Source organism: Molossus molossus, unplaced genomic scaffold, assembly GCF_014108415.1.
Source record: "Molossus molossus isolate mMolMol1 unplaced genomic scaffold, mMolMol1.p scaffold_m16_p_9, whole genome shotgun sequence".
Classification (NCBI taxonomy): Eukaryota; Metazoa; Chordata; class Mammalia; order Chiroptera; family Molossidae; genus Molossus; species Molossus molossus.
Genome location: NW_023425403.1, coordinates 31,706,677 through 31,731,682, shown reverse-complemented (window position 1 = coordinate 31,731,682; position 25,006 = coordinate 31,706,677). Strand labels below are relative to the sequence as shown.

The following is a 25,006-nucleotide window of genomic DNA, read 5'->3' as shown; positions in this document are numbered from 1 at the left end:
TCACTTGGGGTGCAATACAACAATAATGGCTACCATTTAATATGCACTAAGTACTTGATTTATTTCATTACATCACTGCAACAACACATGCGGTCACCCCCCATTTTATGAGAAATCACATGTTGGGGAGGTGAAGTTACTTGCCCAGTCACCCCACTAGAAAGTGGTAAAGCTAGGCTTGTACCCAGGTCATCTAGACCTAGAACCTGTGGTCCCGCCTCCCCTGCACTGATGCGCTCAGCCACGGCCTGCCTTTCTCCAGCCTGGAATGTTGTGATGGCTGTCCTGGAGCGTGCTGGTGGGATTGTGACACGTTTCCACGCAGCAGGATACTTGGCAAGCATTTCCTGCTTTAATTTGAGTCATGGGAGGATTTCTATCTCCCCAAATCCCCTTCCAATAGTCTGGAGTGTATACTATTGATAATAGCTATTTACCAAAGGCTTTATTTACCAAAACACCTAATCCAAGACTAGTTAAAAGCCATTTAATGTACTAAATGATTGTGTAGCCTTATAAGTAAGTTTTAAAAAATACATTGAGAATAGTCAGCTATTCTACTTCACAGAAAGTAATTTAAGTAAATTATGACTGCCATTTAAACTTATTCTTAAGTGGAGATTTGAATCTCCAAACCAGTGATTTATAATTTTCTTTTTTGTGAGATGTTACAACTGTCTATGAGAATCCAATTAATTATTTAAATTATATGTAATTAACATAGTATATATACATAACAATTAACACACAATATATTATATTATATAGTATAATATGCACACTCACAATTTCTGGGGGTTCATAGAATCCCTGAACACATTTGTTGGCACACCCAGGGGCCCAGAAATATCAATATGAATCTATTCCATTAATCTGGAGTTCACTAAATCTAGAGTTAAATAAAGTAGACAAACCACAAAATGTCATAGATCTTGTTGGAAGCCATAGTCCTTGATACCGCCACAGAATGGGACAGGTCATCACAGGGAGGCGCTGCTGTGAAGGGCTGGCCAACCTTCAGAAGTATGTTCGCTCTGCCTTGACTCCCATAAGGACCTGAGACTCTGGAAACCTGTAGAAGAGTCAGTCCTCTCACCAGGTCTCTTGTGTCAGGGAGGAAATCCTGTGTTGAAGGCCAGTGAGGTACTGTAGGACATTCAGTAACCTGATGCTGTCAAAAGGCTTCAAATATTCATGTAAACTTTCTGAAAATCAAAGCCTTGTTTATCCTTCTCAGCAGCACACACCAGGGCTGTTACACACTACATTGCACAAGGCCATCCAGATGAAAAATGAAAAATGCAGTCATCCAAAGAAAATATGTAAATAGACAGGTAAATATCATTTGGTACAGTGCCTGGCACATAGTAAGCAAATAAATTGATGTGTGTGCATGTGTGTGTGTGTGTAATAAGAATGGAGAGTAATTTAGGATTTTCTTTCAGTTTTTATCATAGACATAGCTATAAATAACGTCTTTGTACATATGGCTTTGCACACGTGTGTGACTCTATCTGAAGGGTAAATTTCTAGAACTAGAATTACTGTACCAAAGAACATGTGAATTTATAATTCTGATAGATATTGCCATATTGTGCTCCAAAGTTGTTATACTCTTAGTTTGAATCACTATTTTATATGACATCTCCGTAGAGATATACAGGTATTGATGTCTATCTCTAATATCTATGTATGCCGATATTTACATGGTCCATATATGTACCTGACCCAACAGCCAAGGTTTAAGTCTTTGATGTGAGGATGCATCTTTCTTTATTCACAAGCTACTTATTTGTGTCCTTCCTGTATAGACTAAAATGAAGGGGATAATCTAGATGTGTGTTGCCTGTGAGAGCCTATCTGACTACCAAGTTAGTACCAATGTCAAAGTTGTGCGGGAGGCAAAAGAGCTGGGTGCACTTGTGGATGCTCTGAAGGTTTTTATATTGTTGGTTCATTGGTTAGTTGCTTTGTCTTGGTTTAACAGTGATATTAAACAATCCTTGGTTGCAAGTTAAAGTTGAAATTCCTTTAACTTCTCAAAAAGTTAAAATTTCTTAAGCAAATAATAAGTTTTTAAATTATGTGTGGATTTTATTGAACAATTTTACTCGGTGCTATATTTACATGAATAACTGGATTAATATAGTTAATTTTCAAATACAGCATTCTGTGTGTGTAAGCAAATTGCTTTTGAAAACAAATCTACTTGTAAACTAAGACCAATATTGCTACGGACATTAGTTTGATAAGGATCTGAGTGTAATCAGTTGTTCAGTGTGGTGGAGTGATTTTTGAAAATTACGCTGGTGACCTGCTGGAGTGCCTTTAGGTGGCTTTGTTAAGACTTTTTAGGCTACTGTTAGAAGCAAGAGTCTGCCTTCATAGCTCTGAGAGGCAAAACTGCTGATCTTTAACGTTTAACTAGTTTAGGAAAAGGTACATCTAACATTAAAATGCTGGCATGTCAAAATGTGGAATTGCTCCACTGAACCCACAAATGAGTTTTGAGTCGAGTGACCTTGTCATGTAATCAGATATTTCCTGCCTGCGACACAATCAAAGCTGTCTTTCTCAACAAAGTCACCTTTCCCACTATTGACCTTAGACTATTGTAGTGCTTAACGAAGTTGTGTATAATTAACTAGTTTCATAAGTTAGAAGTAAAAGTTAATGGAACAACATCAAATTTAACTTTTGAAGTTATAATTTTCCAATCAGTAAGCACAGGTATTGCTATCATTGGGTAGGGGAGTCTAATTTCCTCCAGGGTAATAACACTGTTTCCATTTCCAATTAATTGAGATGTTTTACTAATATTTTATCAATATTTTGAAATGCTTCTGTAGCAGAAGACTTTTGAACCCAAAATGGAACCTAGATACCTTTGAGATTCATGTATTTAAAGAAAAAAAAAAATAAGAAGTGCCAATTAGCATATTTAAAACATTCACTTTTAAAATTATTAATAAAGAGGAAGACTATTACTTTTAATGACCTCAGTTCAATTAACAAATAGAACTAACAGTCCTACCCACCTAGCACAGTGACTGCAACAGTCAATACAAGTCAAGGGCTGGTTGACAGAAGATATTATACATAAGACTTAATGGCAGTGGTATTTCTCTAACTTGTATTTTTATACCTGTTCAGATGAAAAAGAAGGGGGAAACTTGCTCCCCTTTCTGTATGAGGATATTGGTCATAAGTTAATAACAGGTCAAGAACATAATTCAAATAATGCAGAATCTCCAGGCTTCATTGTCACAATTTACTGCTTCACACATGGGTTCCCGTGACCAAATGGTTGGCAAACACTTGGCCTTGGGCAATGAAAAGTTCCTTAGGTTAACTCTGTGGTTACTTGTTGTGTTTGCCTTTGATCTACAGCTTGGTCACTTCATAAATCCAACCCTCCGAAAATGTTAAGGAAATGTTTCTTTCAACATGGTAAAGGCTTACGTATCAAAGGCTTTCCATTTTTTCTTTGTTCATTTTCAAATGACTCGTTCAAGATTGAAGATATTTCCATAGCTGCGCAAAAGGATGGCATAGCCAAGACCCTGCTGTTTCAGGGCCAAGACACCATGTTCTTCATTTCACAAAGAAAACCGTATAAGGTTATCTCCGCGTGGCTAATATGCTATAGTTGACTATTTTTAAAGAAACATGCCAGATGCTAGTAAGTGATTAAGTGCTTTAAAGGGTGTTGACAGATAAAGCCTGAGCTGAAATAAGATTCAAGATGTAATTTATGAAGTGAAACATTCTCTTTCAGTACTTGACAAAGTTAAAACGAGGTTGGTTTTGTTTGGAAGATAGTTGAGTGTGGTGCATGGGCATACCTTTGCCAACAACTTCTCCAATTTTAGACTTCTTTTCTCTTCAGTGCATTTATTTTAGAGATTTAGTCTTTCTCTTTCCCTATAGACCTACTGGTGAATATGTAATGAAACAAACAAACAAACAAATGGTCCAAATGAGGTGGTAGAAGAGAGAAAGAGAATCATTCTTGAGTCAGAAATGTATTAGCAAAGTTGACTCAAGCATTATTCAAGCAACCCTCTGTCCTTGAGACTCATAGCCATGCTCCTGCCTCCTGCCTTGTGTCCCCTCTCTCCTTCTCTCTTTAGTTCTTTCATGGTTCCCAGAGGGAGGAACGCTTACTCTGGATGGTTACATTGTACACTGTCTTCTTTCCCCTCGCAGTGTTTTCAAATTTTTTTAAAAGGATTTTAGATTCTATAGCAATCAAATGTTTTATCTTAGTAGCTGACCAGTGTCCCATAAGGTATTCTCTGAATAAAATAATATTTATTAAGTAATATGTAATTACTTAATAAGGCTTCTTGAATTCATTAAGTTTAAGTCTCTTTCTGAGCCATGGACCATCCGATCATAATTCTTCAGTTTCCTCAAATGCCATGGAGATCTTCTCAGAAGAGCCAGCACAAATAAGTGGCTAATAATAAGCTGGGTTTGTAAACAGCATTTCTTAACGCTCCTGGGTGAATCTTTTCAAAATATGTAATATGTCAATGAAAATTTGTAAGCACAAACTGTGACTATCTTTTAATTCGGATAACAGGACAGTAGTAATCGATCTATTTACCTGTTACAGATGTGGGAATAAATTTTATTGTAACACTGGTAGGGAAATATATTTAAAGTGAATTTAAATTTCACCAATAACATTTATTTTGTCTTTTTTCTATCTTTTTGCTTCTTTTAGAGATTTTGTTTCATGAACATAGTCATATTCATGGAGTCATCATTCTACTTCAGAGAGTCATAAGAATCTTTCCAGAGTAGTGGAAAACCTCTGTTTTGTGGGTGTACACACAAGAGATTCTTAGGGAGAGAGCCTCTGTCATGTACAACTCCAGGGGGCACTATTCACATTCTGGTCTATTTCAATGGCACTCCCGGGGGATAAACTGGCATTATTTCTGACCCACATATTTCTAATCCACGTGGTCTAATTTGTAAGTGATTAAGTGCATTTTAATGGATGCAGAATGGAACTTGTAATTGATATTTGTCCCCTAGGGCACTGGAAAATGTATGTCAAGAAAATATTTTCTATGCACTTGACCAGCCGCTTCCATTAATTCTCTCTATAGGTATGAATACAAAGGAAAGGGAGCTCTGACAAGGAAATCCTTGAATGAGAGTGTCCTCTAGTTCTTAAAATGCTAGCGCAGATGCAGAAAAACTCTTATCTGCTTCGGGGAACAGAGATTTAAAAACAGAAGAATACACCCTTTTCCAAAGTTGTGAAACACAACCACTCCATTATTTTCCTCGTTTGATTCTTACTGTAAAAACATAATACCAGTCATTTGAAACAAATGTTCACAGTTCATCACAAGATGGAACAAATAGCAATCTGGCAAAGTAATCTTGGTTTGTCTTCATTAATATGGTAATATGGGGCTCACCCACCTTATTAAATGATCGTCTCTTACAGAGTCTCTATGTTGCTGCATGCATCTCCACCACATTTACAACTAAAGCGCCTCACAGAATCCCACGAGCTGGTGAGAAACAGTGGGTTCTGTTTTGCATCAGTCATTTCCTTGACAGGTCTGAGTAGGAGAGAGAGGGTGGAAGAGGGATTTTTGCTTTTGACTTTTTCCAGCCTGCTTGGAAGGCAGAACTCCAACAATTAGAACAGCCAACCTTTCCCCTTCCATGCTCTGGCTCCATTGTCAAGAAAACCTGATCATCCAGGGGAGGACATGCGCTAGACAGGACAAAAAAATAAATGCAAAGTTATCTCAACTCTCTAAAGAACTGGTTTCAAATATGAGAACTGAAAAGTTTATGACAAAACTTTTATAGGATTCCTATTTTCAAATCAAATTCATTCATCCATCCATTCACTAATTCATTCACCTATTATTCAACAAGCATTCAAATGAGTAACCACTGTACGCCAGGCACTGTGCTGGCATAAAAATGTAGTAGAATATTCTGAAACAAATAAGCAGTTAAAACTCAGTGTTTAATCTTAATTACAAAAATAAAGAAAGAAAATAGCATCGAAGGTTAATGAGGCAAATGAACATTTGTTAGTATAAGATGGTTAAGTTTGGAATTTCCAGGCTTTATGGGACTTGATTCTTTTGGACATTAAGAATGGTGTGTATTACAGGGTTTTCTGCATTGAATTTCTTAAGAATGTAATTTTTAATTAAAAAGATAAATGAAAAATGTAAATCCCCCACTTGGAAAGATTTTGTAGGATTCATTTAACAATACCCTTAAAGTAAGAATATTTATTTCCTGCTCATGCTGTTTATTCTTTTAGAAATTAAAAAAAAAAAAAAACACACACACACACACTTTATTATCTAAGAATAATTTTATAATGTAATATAAAAATAATTTATTTGGATTCTGTTGTCTTTGTTTTCTTTCTTGATTAGTTGGTCCAACACAATGTTATGAAGTCACAGCCATCCTTGAATAGAAACCTTGTTACAGTCATGTCATTTTTCAGTCTAGTGACTATTGATTTATTTATGTTTATTCTTACAAAAGAAATGTTCTAGAGAAGCAGTAAAGGCCTAGAGGAAAAGAATCAGCAAAGAATCAGCACAAGGGTAGGCTATAGTTTATCAAATGGATACCATGTTGCTTACAGGACCCAAAGTAATAAAAGCTCTTCCTTGGATGAGCCATCACTAGGTGAAAACCAGCATCACCCAGGGAGTATTTTCTAACTGGTTCACATTTACTAAATGATAGGTAATAGATACTCAAACTTAATTTTAAACAAGACTAAAAATGTAATTCATGTGTCAGGAACCTAGAAATAATATCAAACTCTAATATTTGTTTTTTCAATCTGAGAGACTTGATGGATTACATGCTTGATTTGTCTTCAGAATTCAAACCTTGCCCTTAAGATATCTAATTTAATGAGGTAAAGTCCAGAGGGAGAAAAACAAAAAAAAAGAATAAAAATGTCATTGCCCGATTTAAAGTTATAGTTGTTCCATCTTTCAATAAAGAAAATCAATTTCTTCCATAAAGAGGAAAGCTATGTTGTTGGACTTCAAATTGTAAGTGTTGGATGTCATTATTTTTGTCATGATATAGTGAAATAATTAATTTCCAGGAATTATAAAAATCCATAAGAACATTTTTTTAGCCGAATTTTAAAGAGGGTGTCTTGATTGAGAGTGATTTTTTTTTTAACTTCACAGTTTTTCCCTCAAATAGGGCTTTGTTTACCATTAAACAAGAGGTTGTTGTCTTTGCATTTTATTTATTTATTTATTTTCGTATTTTTTTTTTATCCTCACCCGAGGACATTTTTCCATTTTTTGTTCAGGTAGAGTGGGAGGGAGAGAGAGAGAAACATCGACATGAAAAGGACACATCGAGTGGCTGCCACCTGCACGACCAACCAGGGCCGGGGACAAACTACAACTGAGGTACGAGACACGTGCCCTTAGCGGGAACCAAACCCCGGTCTCTCAGGACCGCAGGCCAACGCTCTAACCGCTGAGCCAAACCGGCCAGAGCTGTCTTTGCATTTTAAATGGCTCAAAGATTTTCCTGATGGAGGCCACTAAGAAAGAGATGAGCGTCAGTAGTAGGCATGGTTTCTGCCATCGCTTTCAGACTTTTCTCAGTGTCTCCACAGAGCCTTTTTTGATCAGAGAAAGGCAGAGATTGTGAAAGTCATCCTTCTCACTACAAAACAATAGATGTGACAGTGGGCCCTCATCTTTTGTGACCACGAAGGACCAGCAACATTCAGGTCTGACCTGAAAGTCTGACTCCCGAAAGCTGATACAGGGTCTTCTTCCCTGTTGCAGCTCTTCTCCCTGCGGAAGGGCAGAGTAGAAAATTGTAATCTCTCAGTTACGATTAGCTTTCTGACTGTCTCTGTGCTGAACTAGAAGAGAATTGTTATAATTTTCAGTTTGTGTTTCCCTGTCCCCTGTGATAACTTGGGTCAAAGGTTGAACCACAGGCCTCCCAGTGGTATGAAGAGCAATAATACAATTTCGTGGTTGAGCCAAAAACAATAGTAACCACAAAACAGAGTCTGGCCTCTGCAGAGCTCATTTTCATTGGCCAGACTTCTGTCCCTTCAGTGGCCTGGGCACTGGTTCATCTGGATCCATCTGATGGCTATACTTCTGTGATACTAATATTTGCATTTTTGGAAATAGTTTGAGATAATAAAATACTTGAAACTATCCAAATTTTTAGACATTATGGGGATAAAATAGCTAGGGTGTTGGAAGAAAATTTTACTCTGTATCTAGATATGTTACCATTGTTTAATACATAGCCCTGGTTTTAAAAATACTAATACTGATTTTAATTCTGAACATTATTTAAAAAAAAAAAGATCAGCCTCTTGAAAACACTACAGACTCCAGAATCAGACCATGTGGGTTCAAATGTGGGTTTTATTACTTAAATGGGTGACGAAGGACAAATGTATTAGTTGTCGAATGATGAATAACAAATTCAAAACTTAAAAGCTTGAATCATAAACATATATGACTTCACACTGAGTCTGCGGTTCAGGAAGTCAGGAGCCACTCACTCAGGGTCTCTCATGGGGGTGCAGTCAAGATATGGACAGGGGCTGAAGTTATCTGGAGATTTGCCTGGAGGATCTTTTTCATTCACATACCAGGCAAACTAGTGTCCTCTGTTTCCAGGTCTCAGCCCCTTGTCATGTGGCCCCTCCATGCGTGAGTGTCCTCCAGGCATGGCAGCTTGCCTCCCCAGCATGAGTGACCCAGGAGAGACCAAGGAGGAAGCTTAACGCCTTTGATGAATTTAGATGTCACACATCATCACTTTCACCACGTTCTCTTCGTTAAAAGCAAATCATTAAGTTCAACCCACATTCAAAGGGAGGGAAATGAGACTTCAAGTTTTGAAGGGAGGAGTTTTACTTTTTTTTTCCTGCCCTGATACATCTAAGGACAATCAGTATGATTAGTTAGAATATTGTCTGGATAATTTATACCTTGCTGGGTCTGGCAGAGTCCTTATAACTGGCTGGACCCATTTTTTTCTTATTATCCAAGGGCAATTGGCAGTTCTTTCAAAGCATCTTGAGTTCATCGCTGGTCCAGACCTGTGGTACTCTGAGTCTTCTGCATTTCAGTAAAGAGCTCCACTTTTCGCATGATATACTTCCTTTGAGTTTTCTGATTCCTCTCAGCCAAGCCATCAACAAGTCCTGGTGGCTCTATCTTCAAAATACGTCCAGTCTCTGAATCATTCTCCTCCGCCTCAGGGCACCACAGGGTTCAGCCCACCACAAGCTCTCAGCAAAGCTTCCTTTCTTGACACATATCAAATTATACATTGAGCAGGCAGAATGGTCTCTTTAAAAACATCAATAAGATCTATTTTCCTTTTTTAAAAAACAACTTTCAATGAATTTCCTCAAAAAAAAAAAAAAATCAAACACTTTGCTCTATAACTTCATCTTCTGGATGTCTCCTCTGCAGCCTTGGTAGACTTCCTGCCCCTTCAGCTCACCCAGCTTATTTTGACCTCGGGGCCATTGCACCAGCTCTTTCCTCTGCCTAGAATGCTCTTTGTATAGCTTACTCTCTTATTTTAGTCAGGTCATATTCAAATGTTGCTCTTCAGAGAGACCTTGCTGAGAGGCCTATCAAGAAGCACCTCATATCCTACCATACTCCCTTGATATGATGACACCCCCGTGTGACACCATGTTAAATATCTGCCTCCCAAACTAGACTGTAGGCTCCATGAGAACAGGGAATTTGCCTTGTTTGTTGGTATGATGTGCACCCTGTACTCAGAATGGTGCCTGGCACATAGTTATTAGTCAATCAATTAATCCAGAAATCACAACATAGAGGCTAGTCTGACCTACAGGTATGTTTGGTTAAATCAAAGTTATCTGACAGTGTTTTTAAAGCTATAATTTAGTTTATGAGTTTGTGGAATTTAGTTTATAAGTTGTGGAATTCCATATAAAAATTCCTACTTTGGGCTAAAAATTAAGAAATTTGTCGTATTTGGAGTCCCTTGGCAAAAATCATGTCATGTTTATTAGTAGCTGCTCCTTTTCAAGAGGATTTACTACAGACCTCACCACGCCTATTATATTCCTGACCCCAGTGACCTTCTTACCCCCATGCCCTTCACTCTTCTGTATCACCTGCCTGGCCCTGCAGGCTTTCAGGACCCTAAAATAAGCATAATTATGGTAAGTTTGCCAATATTTGTCCTACATATCAGTGTAATTTTTCATTAAAACTTATCAATGAAATTGGTGTCCCGTTGGATTTCCTACTCATATTCATCCTGAGACGCACATTTCAGCTTTGGTGCCATTCTAGTTACAGAGCAATCACCCAGCTTGACACACTTCACAAAGAACTTTCACTAATGAAAGAAAGAAAAAACTCAATTGTGTTTCAAAATAGTTTTGTTTTGTTTTGGATTTTTTTTTTTTTTTTACTTTTGGAAGGTTATTTTTTTAACATTTAAAAAAATAGATTTCAAATGCTTTTCTTTATTTTCAAAACCTCATGAACATTTGATCCAGATGTTTACGTAAAGTGATTCATTTACCAGTGTGGGGCACACCCAGTTGTTCTAAGAAAGAAAATAACTGCGTTTAACAATAGATGGTTACATAGTCTGAAGTCAGAGCAAGTAAAATATATATAAAATATGTATATAAAATAAGAACTATGCCTTTTTGCTTACTGTGTAACCAGTGCTTACATATAATTAGGGACTTGAATATGTATTAAGCATCTGTTATGTGTCAGGAACTGTATTAGGCAGTTGCAGAATGCATATTCTATCAAATATTCTAGAAGTGTCAGACAGCAGCAACTGAACAAAACAAGTACTTGTTATAATATAAGCAAAAAGAGTTGGAAAGTGAAGTAGGGTAAGGTAGATGGAGAGGTCTGACAGGCTACTGTTTTTTTTTGTTTGTTTTGTTTTGTTTTTTATCCTCACCCGAGGACATTTTTCAATATTTTGTTCAGATAGAGTGGGAGGGAGGGAGGGAGAGAGAGAGAGAGAGAGACAGAGAGAGACAGAGAGAGAGAGAGAGAAACATCGATGTGAAAGGGACACATCGAGTGGTTACCACCCACACGACCCAACCAGGGCCGGGGACAAACTGCAACCGAGGTACATGCCCTTAGCAGGAACCGAACCCGGGTCTCTCCAGACCGCAGGCCGACGCTCCAACCGCTGAGCCAAACCGGCCAGGGCAGGCTACTGTTCTTAATAGTGTGGTCAGTGTAGGTCATTTTGAAAAGATTAGATCTGAGCAAGACCGAAGGAGCCAAGGGAGTTTGCCTAGTGGATCTGTGGGGAAAGAGCCTTTCAGGATAAAGAAAGATCTAGAGTAAAGCCCGCAGGCAGGATGTGCCCAGTAAGTTCAGGGAGCAGCAGCGTGCCTGTTCAGGCTGAGTTACTGTGCAGTCAAGTAAGCTGACTAGGGTCAAGAATAAGTTCTCCTTAGGAGTGCTGTATTCTTCCTAGGTAAGGAACATCTTTCACCTATTTTTAATTAAGCTGTATTTTGATTTGACCATGAGCTGAGCATTAGAGACTCCATAACAGTGTAAGAGACATTCTCAGCACCATAGTTTCCATTTTATAAGGGGAGCTGGCCCTGGATGGCCCCACCGTGGCGATCCTGACCCTGAACGACTATAGATACATGACAAACCCTCACGAACTGGCTGCATTGTCATTATTCCCGGCACACTCTCCTGTTCCAATATACCAGCACTGGTGTTTTTCAAAGGGGTAGTCCATGAGGAAAAGAATAGGAACTTACTCTGTATGTGAATTGCTCCCCACTATGTAATACAGTGCAGAGGGTGCCCCACGAAAATCTCCCTAATAGAGCTTCATGTCTCCTCAATGCAGCTTCTCGCCAAGGACTGGCCCTTTGGAGTGGAGATGTGTAAGCTCGTGCCTTTCATACAGAAGGCCTCGGTGGGAATCACTGTGCTGAGTCTGTGTGCTCTAAGTATTGACAGGTAAGAGCGTGTACGTACGTCAGGTGGATCCTGAACACTACTAGTAATTGCTGTGTTACTTAGAAAATAGCTATGTCATTCAGTGAAACCAGGCTCTGCCAGCTCGACAAACACTTCTATTTTGCTCTTCAGATACCGAGCCGTTGCGTCTTGGAGTCGAATTAAAGGAATCGGGGTTCCAAAATGGACAGCAGTAGAAATTGTTTTAATTTGGGTGGTCTCTGTGGTTTTGGCTATCCCCGAAGCTGTGGGTTTTGATATGATTACCACTGACTACAATGGAAGTTATCTGCGAATCTGCTTGCTTCATCCCACTCAGAAAACAGCCTTCATGCAGGTAAATTTTGTTTTTTTTCCCCCCTTTCTGTTCTTACCTTATAATATTTGGCTATTTTCACCCTGCTCTTTCCTTCTTGGAAGTTATTGATTTATGACTGTCCTGGGCACAAGCCAAGAGTAGGGGTCCCAGGACTGCAGGGTTAACAGTGACTAATGACCCAAGCTGCAAGAAGCTGGGTCCCTACTTCTCCAAGAATCCCTTGGCACTCAGGGATACAGATAAACCACCTTCACGTGAGAAAATTGATCTGAATTTATAGCTTGTCTATTCAAATCCTCACAAGGACTGGCAACTACTACATTTTCTGCATAAGACAACACAGCAGTCATCAGAGGGAGCAGACAGTGCAGTGTCTGATCAGGTAGAAGTCACCCTGGTACGGATGGATGCTGAACGGCAAGCCTGTCCCCTCTCTAAAGGGAAAGATGCCATGGCAAAGAACTTTCACCTTTCCACTTACTCAGGAACATTCAATCAGGAAAAGGATGGCAATGCTGGTCAGCAGAAGACAGACCCTAAGGGTAAAACACTCTCTCCAACAGAGTGGGTGAAAAGGAGTTAATGCCAAGGGGGCTTTCTAAGGGTCACCAGTGATTAGTTTACATTTCACATGTAAGAAGACTGTATACGACTTTGTGAATTGTATATAGTATGATCATCAAAAGAATAAAGAGGGACATTAATGTGAAATTGATAATGAAATTGCTATGTTCTTGTTTCTCATTAGTTAAAAGAGAAAAAGTGCTACACAGATTATGTAAGTTCTGCTCCCACACAGATGTATCTGGAGCAATAATAAAAATAAAACAAAAACAAACGAACAAACAAACAAACAAAACAGAAAAAGAATAAGAGAAAAGGTAGCTTTGATTTTTTTAAACAATTGATTGGGCCCGGCTCAGTGGTTGAGCATCAATCCATGCACCAAGAGGCCGCCCAGTCAAGGCACATGCCCAGGTTGTGGGCCAAATCCTCATCAATATTTCTATCTTTCTCTCCCTCTCCCTTTCTCTCTTTCTAAAATCAATGAAGGAAAAAATTTTAAAAAGAATTGATTGCTTAGATTTATACATTATTGAGCTAAATAATTAACATAGACCTTTTTTGTTATCTGTTTTTCCCATAAAATAATTGTATGAAAAAGGGAAAAATTTTCCTTAAACACTACAGTGTCTTTACATACTCAGACATGGTATTTCATACAAACAATAACTTAAGGATAACTAGTTAATGTGAAGACAACAATATCTGAGTTATCAAATATTTTACATTTTGTCTAACTGATTAAATTTTAAAACATATTTAGCCCATTGCTTTTGGTGACTGAAATGCCTTTTAGGAAAAGCTTGTTGTATACAATATAAGTATTTAATTATTTTTTCAGGTGTGACCTGAGAGTGTCTATATAGTGTTTATAAAATGGTTCTACTTTAGAAAATAATTATTCTGTGATGATTTTTTAAATTTAACATTTGTTATATGAATGTTTCTTACAGAGGAATATTAATCATAAAATTCTCTCTTCCCACAGACTCATAGGTAGAGAGCAGACAGACAGCTGAGTGGGGTTGAGGGATTGAGCAAAAAAGAAAAAACTCATGGACGCAGACAACAGTGTGCTGACTGTGGGGGGGAATGAGGGAGGTGGAAGAAGGTTTAGGGGGACAAATGGTGATGGAAAAAAGAAAAAAGAAAATTCTCTCTTCCCCATAGTTTTATAAGACAGCTAAAGATTGGTGGCTCTTTAGTTTCTACTTCTGCTTACCATTGGCCATCACCGCATTTTTCTACACCCTGATGACCTGTGAAATGTTGAGAAAGAAGAGTGGAATGCAAATTGCTTTAAATGATCACTTAAAGCAGGTAAGAAAGTAGAAATATTTCTAACTCATGATTACAATTATGATTATGAATAACAAAAGTATTATGATGATAAATTAAAAGTATTATGTACTACAGCATATCTCCTTTTTCTTGTTCTGGTATTTTTTATATTTTTATCTAGACATACTCTATGTAATTTAAAGAATCTAGAAAGAGCAATTACTTTAAATATGAATCTCTAATCATTTCAGTTTTCATTCGCATTAATTATTCAATTTAAAGCTCCATGTCCTGAATTTTTGCAAATGCCACTGACTTTTTGTAAACAACATTAAATATTCTCTTTGGGAAAGGAGAACACTGTAATTATAATGAGCCATATTTTCAGGGTCTGACTACTGTTTTATTTCAGAGACGCGAAGTAGCCAAAACAGTATTTTGCCTGGTCCTTGTCTTTGCCCTGTGTTGGCTTCCCCTTCACCTCAGCAGGATTTTGAAGCTCACTCTTTATGATCAGAATGATCCCAATAGATGTGAACTTCTGAGGTAAGAAAAATAAAATAGAGATAGTTTTGTAAATAAATGCCACGCAGTAGTTTTCCACTGATACCTTTCATAAGCAGATCTTTAGGGAGCAATTAAGATCCCCATGTTCTACCTTCACTTCTGTTTTAAAGGGAAGAGTAAAGGGAACTTAGGAGAACACTGGGGATGGAGAGCCAGGGTAGTCCTTATAAGTGAGTGGCATGCTTGAAAAAATCAGGTCTGATTCTCCTTGCCACACGGTAAAACTTTCTTCCCAGCCAGTCACAGCACTTCTAAATATGTTTTAAAGGAGAGAATTGGGCTTAGTGTGGGGAGGATGTGGGGGATGACAGAGACAGAAGGGGGAGAGAGAGAGAGAGAGAGAGAGAGAGAGAATTATCAGCAAAGACTAGTAATAAAGTCAAAGCCATTGTGTATATGGGTAATATTTTTCTTCACAAAAACACAAAAGTCTATAAAGAATATGTACTCAGTCCTGGCCAATTTGCCTCAGCAATAGAGCGTCGGCCCATGGACCAATGAGTTGCGGGTTCGATTCCAGCCAAGGCCACATACCTCAGTCCCTGGCCCTGATTGGGGTCATGCGGGAGGCAACCAGCCAATGTGTCCCTCTCATGTCAATGTTTCTCTCTCTCTCTCCTCCCCTCACCTCCCCCATGTTCCATCCTATCTGAAGAGAAAGAGAAAAATATCCTTGGGTGAGGATTAAAAAAACAGTTTAAAAAAAAAAAAACAAGAAAATGTACTCAGAGCAGCATATCTTTCTCAGACACGTTTTGGGTTCTTTTTGCAGCTTTCTGTTGGTATTGGACTACATCGGCATCAACATGGCCTCCCTGAATTCCTGCATTAATCCAATAGCTCTGTATTTGGTGAGCAAGAGGTTCAAAAACTGCTTTAAGGTAAGAGAATATTCCAAAATAAAGAGGTCTTCTCAATCTGGCATCAAATATACCCCTTCTGGATAATATTTCTATCCAGAGAGCTCTAATAAATTTCCAGTTTTCCCTTGCATTACACCATGGATGATTTTTTAAAATATGACTTTTGCTCACAAATCACTATAGTTATCTTTTTCTTATAAATCCTAGTCAACCACTCCAATTGGTTACACTCATAGAATTGCTTTAAAAATTAATAAATATAACATATACTGACTTCTGATAGACATCAAATGATGCATAAGGGCTAAAAATGAATTAAATGCACTGACCCCATTTTGGGTAGATTTTGGACTATGCAGCACAATTTGGAGTGTAACTACATTTAGTCTCTTTTCACATGAACATGAGAATAGCCAATCAAATTAATATCTGAATTCAGGTTTCATTTCCTCTTTTCCACCTTCTTAGCAGAGATATGCTATTGATGTGAAATACATTTGTTATTCCTCATTCGGCAGCTTGCATTGTAACATTCAGACATCCATCCATTCACTCCTTCAACAATCTAACAGAAAAAAATATTTCCTCCCTTTCTGTGGGAATGATTCATTTGTGCTTGTAGTTCATCATTGGAAAGCCAAGAACTTAGCTTTCTTGACTCTAAGGCAGTGTATAAAATTCTTTGCCCACTCATAAACTCGTAGATTTTAGAGCTAGAAGAGAATATTCATTAAGATTGACACCCTCATTTTACAGAACAGAAAACAGTGGGCCCCCCATTTTCTTATACATATAGATTCTCAGAAAACAAACAGACTGTATCAAGTTTTGAATTTTTAAAATTCCAAGAAAAAACTGGATAAATAAAAGAGACACTTATACATTTAACAACCTTATTGTGTAACAGTGTTTTATAGGCACACGAGAACAGCATGTGGCTGAGAAACTGGCAATGTAATATTGAATTCATTGGTATGGGAAGATGTCCAGGACACGGTAGAGTGGGACAAAGCAGGCTATGAAGTAGTACATTTAGTACAATTTTACCAAAACTAAGTATCCAAGCACCTCCATACACATACTACTGTACAGTCATGTGTCTAGGTGTAGGGTGATATTTCTACTTGCACAGAAAGAAGTCTTGATTAACATAGTTATCAAATATCAAGAGTATCTCTCAAGTAGTCAAGATTAAATATCAAGAATTAAGAGTGGCTTTCTCTTTTAATTTTAATTAAAAGGTGAGGAATTTTCATTGCATACATATTTCTTTTTCTGTATCTTCTAGTTTAAAAATAATTGTCACATGCCACTTATGTAATTTTATGTTTGTAAGGGGAAAAACAAGAGCGCATGGAAAGGAAGCAGCCCAGGAATTCCCAGTCCTGCAGAGAAAGACCCTAGCGGGGAGGAGGGGTCGTGATGACATAACCGACGTAAATTTGTAATGAGTGGCTTTGTTTTTGCAGTCATGCTTATGCTGCTGGTGCCAGTCATTTGAAGAAAAACAGTCTCTGGAGGAAAAGCAGTCGTGCTTGAAGTTCAAAGCTAATGATCATGGATATGACAACTTCCGTTCCAGTAATAAATACAGCTCATCTTGAAAGAAGGAATATTCACTTAATTTCATGTTCCTTGTGTTGGACAGAAGTCATTAAAACAATGAGGCATGTGCCAAGACAAAACAAACCATATGTTTGCACAAAGCAGTGTAAAAATTTCAGAGTGATTATTTTCTTAACTCTAAGCTACACGTGACATTTTATAAGCTGTTTACAGAATGGAAAGAAAAGCAGTGTGAATTAAGAAAGCTTCCTTGTGAAAGCACTTAATTTTTTTACAGTCAGCACTTCGATGTAGCCCTTAGTAACTTCCAGTATATTCATACCTTACTTACATTTAAATTGAGCTCACTCTGAATTTCTATTAAAGAGATGTATTTTTAAATTAATGTGAATCTGATAGAAAGGAAAAATGTGTCACTGTAGAACAGAAACTTTTAAATGAAGTTGAAATTACTTCATTTAAAATGTTTTAAAATCCTATTAAAAACCTCTTTTATTAATAGTGTCACACAATTGGGTAGACTGTTATTGGATACAAAAATGTATAAGCAGTTCAGGTGTTTTTTGTTTTTGTTTTTTACATTAGAAACATATAAATGATCAGAAGGGAATATCAGAAAGAAAGATAGAAGTTTTTAAAAATCATTTAACTTTTTACACTCAGATCAAGTGTCACAAAAAAGAAAGAGAGAAAATTGGGACTGCTGTCCCAAAAGACTACTTTAAAATCTCTCATTTAAGTACTCTACAAAGAAAATGCTACCTACAATTTTTTCAGGATTATTAACACATTTTTCCTTTACTATCATTATTGTAGTTTAAACGCTACTTGTTTAGTTTTTTCTCATCTGTAAATACTTCGCTGCAATACACAATGTGTAGATGATTAAACTAAGGGCAGGTCCCAGGGTTCCTACCTTTCCAGTGGAGGGATGCTAGTAACCCCACAATGGACAGAATGTGAGTTGCCTGGAGCAGTGTTCACATGGCAAAAAAAAAAAAAGGCAGCATCCTCATCAGTCCTGCTGGAGTTAGAATGGTCTCTGGCATGCGTATAATAGGATAGTTAACATGCTATTTTTTAAGATCATACAAATTAGGCAATTTAACAGCCACATATAAAGCTTACTACTAATTTTTATATTATTTTTGTAAGTAACCAGTAGAAAAAAGTTCTTGACATGATGCTTTTCTGTCACTTACAGGCAAAACTGTTTTGTGTTTGTGGGGTTTTTTTTGAGATGATAAGAAGCTCTTCCTTTGTGCATTCTTGCCTGGTCCTTTCTTCTCCCTAGCGAAAATGCCTTGCTTTGACTCGGGGTGAGCTGTGTGTGAAAGTACAAGAGAAAACGAAAGAGAGAGGAAATGAGGTGGGGGTGGGAGGTAACCCGTGGGGATAGAGTCCCATTCTTAGCCCAATGTTCGTCACTGCCCCGTCACAAGGATGCAAAAGGTCCTGATTCAGTTCCAGCTCAACACAGTGCAATGTTCTCAGTGACTTTAGGAGCTTCAAATTGGACCCTAGAGCTTTAACTCACTCTTAAAATATAGCAGAGTTTCCACATTTCTTTATTTTAGTAACCCAGGGCCCCATGTGGGAAATAAGCTACAATGTTGTTTTCTGCTGGCATCTAATTGATGATAAGCAAACCTAAACCCAACAATATGGCCAGGCAGAAAGGACAATAATTAATTCACATGCCACCTGGATTTTATTTACAAACCCCTGCCAGTCTTGTTTATTCATTTCTTCCCAATCACTGTTTCAGTTGCCCGTCATCACAAAAGACATTTCAAACTTTGGATTTTAAGCAAAATCTAAAATATATATATATATTAGACTAGTATTTTCACAGTTTGTTAATATATTTTTATTTCTATTTAAGTTTTAGCTCATTTTTATTCTCAGCTTTGGTTTTTCTCATTTACATCCTTGATATTCTCCTTTTCTCCATGGGAGATTCGTGGTCTGTCATCATCTTGCCAGATTTTGAAACTGCACACAGAATACCACGATATTGTGTTCAGCAGCTTTTCTAAAAATGTTAGGTTCAAAATTTGAACATGATTTTTTGACATAAATAAAATCGAAATAGGAAAAGTTACCACTGTTTAATTTTAAATCATATTTCCTAGTATTAACAACTATACAATATAGCAATAGACAAAAATAATGCTAACATGGACATTACAATATAAAATATTTAAAAACAATTTTAGTCTATTTTCTCTTTTATACATTGCTAATGGCGCATGTTCAAACACCGTTTAGTATTGACAGCTTACATATGTCCAGAGGAATATACTTTGTAGTAAAACATGTATATGCTGTGGCTAACTTTATAAACTTGTAATGATCATGTAAAATAATTATATATTTTGTTTTTCTGTGGTCACTGAAAGTGGCAACTACTATAGTCATGGATTCCTTATTATGAAAACAAAATTAATAAAAATTTTAATTGTTTTTAAAAAAGACCAGCTTGTGTTTCATTGTACAGGCAATAGTTTATTGAATGTTAGTTGAATAAGTGTTTAAAGAAAATAAAAATATTACAAGTAGATAATATTTATCTTAACCATCCAAATATCAAGGAAATATGAAAGGCTTTCAATTAAAATGCCACACTTCTGGTCTCTAGGCCATGTTGTTGTTGTATTTTATTATTGTGAAGAACTAGATATACATACAGACCTTCAGTTTTCCATGGTTTATTACCTGGTTGATAGTTTCCAGTGGCCTTTTATGTCTGTCTTTCTCTGGTGGTTTGCTTTTGGAGCACTTCACTGGTTAATCAGTATTGTACCTCAGGTCAAAGGTGAAAGGTTGAAATGAAATTTTGGGGTTACTAATTTTATTTCACAAGCTTCTTTTGAGTCTTCACTATGTTAAAGGCAGTATGAAATTAATAAAATGCAAGGTTTTTACTTATAGGAGACAAATAATATCAAAAGCTATTACAAAGCAAAATGAAATGAGAAATAATAACGACATACTGACTACTCTCGAAGTTCACATGTCTATATCTCTTAGTACATGAACCCTTTCTTCATCTGCCAAATGTAACCAAGTATTAGTATTTACTCTTTTCCCATGTAATTGTGTTAAACCCAGTTCCAAAAGTTTCTGTGATTTATCCCTGACCTTTGCTGGATTTCAGCTGCCTAATCTCAGCCAGACATTTGGAGCTGTAAGTGTTCTGAATTCCAGAGGCTATTTGAAAAGTACAGAAAAGGAAAACATATAGGTAGTATGTTCTTTAAGTAATCACCAGAAAGAGTCCACATTCTTTTCAACAGTTATTTGTCAAGAACAGTAGTAATAATAAAATCCCCACAATTTATTATAATAAGGTAGGCAAGATAAATTCAACTTAGATTCTTGGAAGAAAATCAAGAAATGTGGCAGCCCTGAGATGGAAATGTCTCAAAATCCTATCTGTGCAGAGGCTAAGCTTTCGAAGAGCAGTGACACTGGACTTCTTGTTCTCACTCACTAGTCAGCCTCGTAAGGGACAACATTAAATAATCAACAAATCAAATAAATCTACCCAAATTGGAAAATTCCACTTTCAAGATTCAAGTCTCACTTGAGCACTGGGAATGATTCCATCATATTAGGAAGAGAGTATTTTGAATGAAAAAAAGCACCCTAAGTAAAAAACATGATATTCTTGATTGTTTTGGCAATATGGTTGACCTCAAACGAGTCAGTTAACACCTCATGGCCTCAATTTAATTATCTATAAAATATAAACATTGATCCCTGGCCCGTTTGGCTCAGCAGTTAGAGCATCAGCCTGAAGACCAAAGAGTCGCAGGTTCGATTCCAGTCAAGGGCACGTACCTCCATTGCAGTTCGGTCCCCAGCCCTGGTCAGGGTCATGTGGAAGGCAGCCAATCAATATGTCTCTCACATCTCTCTCTCTCTCTCTCTCTCTTTCTCTCTCTCTCTCTATCTTCCCCCACACACTCTATCTGAAAATAAATGGAATATATCTATCTATCTATATCTATATCTATATATATATTCATTGATATCCACAGCCTAAGTCTTATATTAAGTCAACAAATTTTGAGTGGAATTACTATATAACTTTAGTGTACTCTCTAACATATAGGCATATAAAAATGCAGAAGTAATAGTCCCTGCCCTCCAGAAATTCACAATCTAATAAGAGAGATGGACAAATAAATAAAAACAGTTAATATGCTATAGACACTGGAATATCAATACGTACATGGTAAAAATGGGGGAGTTTAGGGGAACTCATCAGAAGAATAGATACTTGAGTTGAGCCTTAAAGGAAGTTTGCTAAACAGATAAAAAGTTAATGGCATTGCTGGCAAAATGACTACCTTGTGGGAAAACTGAAAGGGATGACACAGCATGGCCAGTTCAGGAAAAAAGTTGAATTCCAGCATGCTTGGGGAGGGGGTGCGAGAGATGGGCCTGGAGAGACAGGCAAGTCAGGGAGGGCCTTGTGTTCCATGCAGTGGGTCTGCCCTTTCCCACGGCCCCTGTATCTCAAATGTCTGAGGACTGCTTGCCACAAACTCATCTAGGATGTCTGTTTAGAATGCAGATTCCTGGCCTATAGTTCTGATTTATATCATCAGACCCTCTGGGGTGGGGCCCAGAAATATGTAAGTTCACCAAGACTTCAAGGGGCTCTTATGCACCTAAAACTCGGAAGCCCTGCAGTGTAGATTATCTTCAAAGCACTGAGCATTATAAGCAAGGAATAATAGGATACATTCTTTTTTATAAAACTGCTTTGGAAGCGCCATGGGGCAGGAATTAGAGGGCTACAACACAAAAAGCAGAGTGCATAAACAGTGACTGCAATTGACAGATAAAAGAGATAAGTGTCTTGAGGAACTGTGTGGAGATGGAGGAACAGGTCAGGTCACAGGGAAAGATAATCATCTTAAAGTATTGACCAGATAAAGGTAAAGCTCAATTAAGAGGCTTCTGGCTGGAATGACCATTCACCGAGAACAGGGATCAGCCAATTTGTGGCCTGGTTTTGTAAGTAAAGTTTTATTGGCATACAGTCACACCCATTTGTTGCTTACGACAGCACAACTGAGTGGTTGTGACAAAAAACTGTATAACCCTCAACACCTAAAATATTTACTATTTGGCCTTTGCAGAAAAATGTCTGCCAACCCCTGACTTTTAAACAACATTAAGGGAAAAGAGAGGCAGCAATTGAACTGGAGGAGAAAAAGGAGTTCTGGGTTGTAATTCTGCTTCAGATACAATGAGTTTAAAGTACTGTGGGGCATCCACAGAAAACTTTAGTAGATCTATCTGGCTTAACAACAAAAATGTGTTTATCATGATTTAGAAATATTAATTAGAAAAAGGATGAGTAGAAATACTCAAGGAAAGGCAGAAAAAGTAGGGGGAAATGGAAAAGGAGAGATGGAGAATAAAATAACAAGGGTCACCCGGCTGGCGTGGCTCAGTGGTTGAGCGTCCACCCATGCATCAAGAGGTTGCCGGTTCTATCCCCAGTCAGGGCACATGCCCAGGTTATGGGCCTGATCCCCAGTAGGGGGCATGCAGGAGGCAGCCAGTTGATGTTCTCTCTCATTGATGTTTCTATCTCCTTCTCCCTTCCTCTCTCTCTAAAAATCAATAAAAGAGAAAAGAATTTTAAAATAACAGGGGTCACAAATATAGAAGAAGTAGACAGAGAAGGGAAATTAAGAAGACACTGCAAGGAACAAAGAAAACTGGTGTCACAGAGTCAAGAAGAAAGTGATGCAAAAACAAAGGAGGAGGCTGAGAATTGGAGTAAAAAAGAAAATAGAAAAGTGACCTTTGAAATTGCTAATTAAAAAAACATCAAAGACTTCACCTAGAACAATCTATGTATATGCATGTGTGTGTGAAACAAAGACAATATATCTCTATTTTCTCATTTCCTATTCATTCATGAATATATATATATTTTATATATCATATATCATATCACTTTAGTAATAGAGAAGAATTAAGCTTTTGGTTAAAGATAAGTGTATTAAACATATATGCTTTTTTTCTCATTCTTTTTCCAAAACTCCAATAAATGACAGAGAGAAAGTGAAAAGGTAAAAACCCACAAGGTTGGAGATGAAGAAGTAGGCACCAGCAGACTAGAAGTGTTAACACAAGTGTGTGAGATGAAAACCAGATAGATGAGGGACAACGTATTCAAATTTCAGCTTCCTCTAATAAATGTCTGCAGGGAGGCAGCGTGACATGTTTCACAGCCTGAAAGTGACTCAGGAGTCAGAGGTGGCCTTGAAGACAAGGGACTGAAGTAAGTCCAAAAATGAAAGAACTGATGAAAAGTCTAAGAGAGCAGACCTGAGCATCCATTCTACTGGTGATTGTTCCCTGGTCAGCCAAATGACATGTGGCTTATTTTCTGGAGAAGTTGTGCCAAATTATCCATGGACTTTGTCACAACGAGGAAAAATGCAGGTGCAAATGAGGCCCTTTTCTGAAATTAAAAGAATGAAGCAAAGACCTCCCTCACAGATAGCAAGACCTTCAGCTCTTATTCCACACTAGACACCTGGAAAAGTGATTAGCAGCCTGTAAGTAACAGGCCAAGAAAAAAAAAAAAAACAGCTCAAGAAAGAAAAAAAAAAAAAAATACATCCAGATACCAATATTGGAGGTGAGAGGATTTCCACATCCATAGAATGTCTAACTAGCCTCTTAGTGCCACACTTTTACATTTGAATGAGCAGATGAAGGCCAGTGGACATTTTAGGGGAACCTCTAAAATGAAAGACAGAACCTGAAACAAACCAAAAATAGTGGGGAAACTGAAGAAGCAGAAAAATCACAGGAAGCACAATGAAAAAGTCAATGCAATTATAATTCATTTTCCCAGAGCAAGAAGAAAACACAGGATGCTATATGAACAAAAGGGTTCAAAGATGGAGAAAGTGCTCTTGGAAGTTGAAAATATGTTAGGAGACATGAAATACAATAAGAGAATTTCAAAAATGAAGTTGAGGGAAAGTAGAATGCAAAGCTACTCTACCAACATGTGCTTCAGCAAAGCTAAGGAAGGAAATTAAGGAATCCAGGAAACAGGTGAATCCCAAACAGGAAAGACTCAAAAGGACTCCTAAGATGATAGAGAGAGAAAAAGATTCTACTTAACCTGTCTACAATGCAGTCGATATGGTTAGGAGCCAAAGAGCAGAGGATGGATACCTCCAAGAAAGAAAAAAATAAATAAATTGGAGCAGAGACATTGCCTGTTATATTTGACCATATTTGTAGGAGTTTGTAGTTCCGTGAAAGCATAAAGGATAAATGAAAGATAGTTACATAGAAAGTAAGTAAACAAAAAAGTAATTTAGGCAGCTATTAATTTCCCCCTCCCAATTTTTCTTGTAGAGAGATAAGGTATGTAATCCTAGCTACATTACTTGGATATAAGCAAATTTACTTTGTGAAAATAAACATGGGTGATTATTTTAACCAAATTTATGATTTAAACAAATGAGAAGGAAAAGGGGTAAGAAATGTATACATAATAGCTATGATGCAAGAAAGCTAAATCTTAATTTTCTATGGTAAAAATCTAACACCCACTTTGGAAAACAACTGGGAACTACCCAGGAAAGTTGAAGATATGCTTATCCAATGACCAAAATTTCTACTTACAGAGAAGCTGCTCTTGTGACCAGGATGCAGATACAAAAATATTCATAGAAGTATTGTTTGTTTCAGCCAAAAAATAGAAAAACTCAAACTCTGTCAGTGATCATTTAAATAGCTAAGTTTTATGGCATATT

At 37.4% G+C, this 25,006-nt stretch overlaps 1 protein-coding gene across 3 annotated transcripts in view; it reads left to right on the top strand.

Moving 5' to 3' along the window:
• The window catches only part of EDNRB (endothelin receptor type B), a 132,802-nt gene extending 115,563 nt beyond the window's left edge, over positions 1–17,239 (top strand). For all 3 annotated transcript variants that reach the window (XM_036250199.1, XM_036250200.1, XM_036250198.1), the window contains 6 exons: positions 11,923–12,035; positions 12,168–12,372; positions 14,089–14,238; positions 14,612–14,745; positions 15,539–15,647; positions 17,099–17,239. In XM_036250199.1, the coding sequence (XP_036106092.1) occupies positions 11,923–12,035; positions 12,168–12,372; positions 14,089–14,238; positions 14,612–14,745; positions 15,539–15,647; positions 17,099–17,233 (846 nt within the window). In that variant the 3' untranslated portion in view covers positions 17,234–17,239. The remainder of the gene's footprint in view (positions 1–11,922; positions 12,036–12,167; positions 12,373–14,088; positions 14,239–14,611; positions 14,746–15,538; positions 15,648–17,098) is intronic.
• Positions 17,240–25,006: the final 7,767 nt, after the last annotated feature.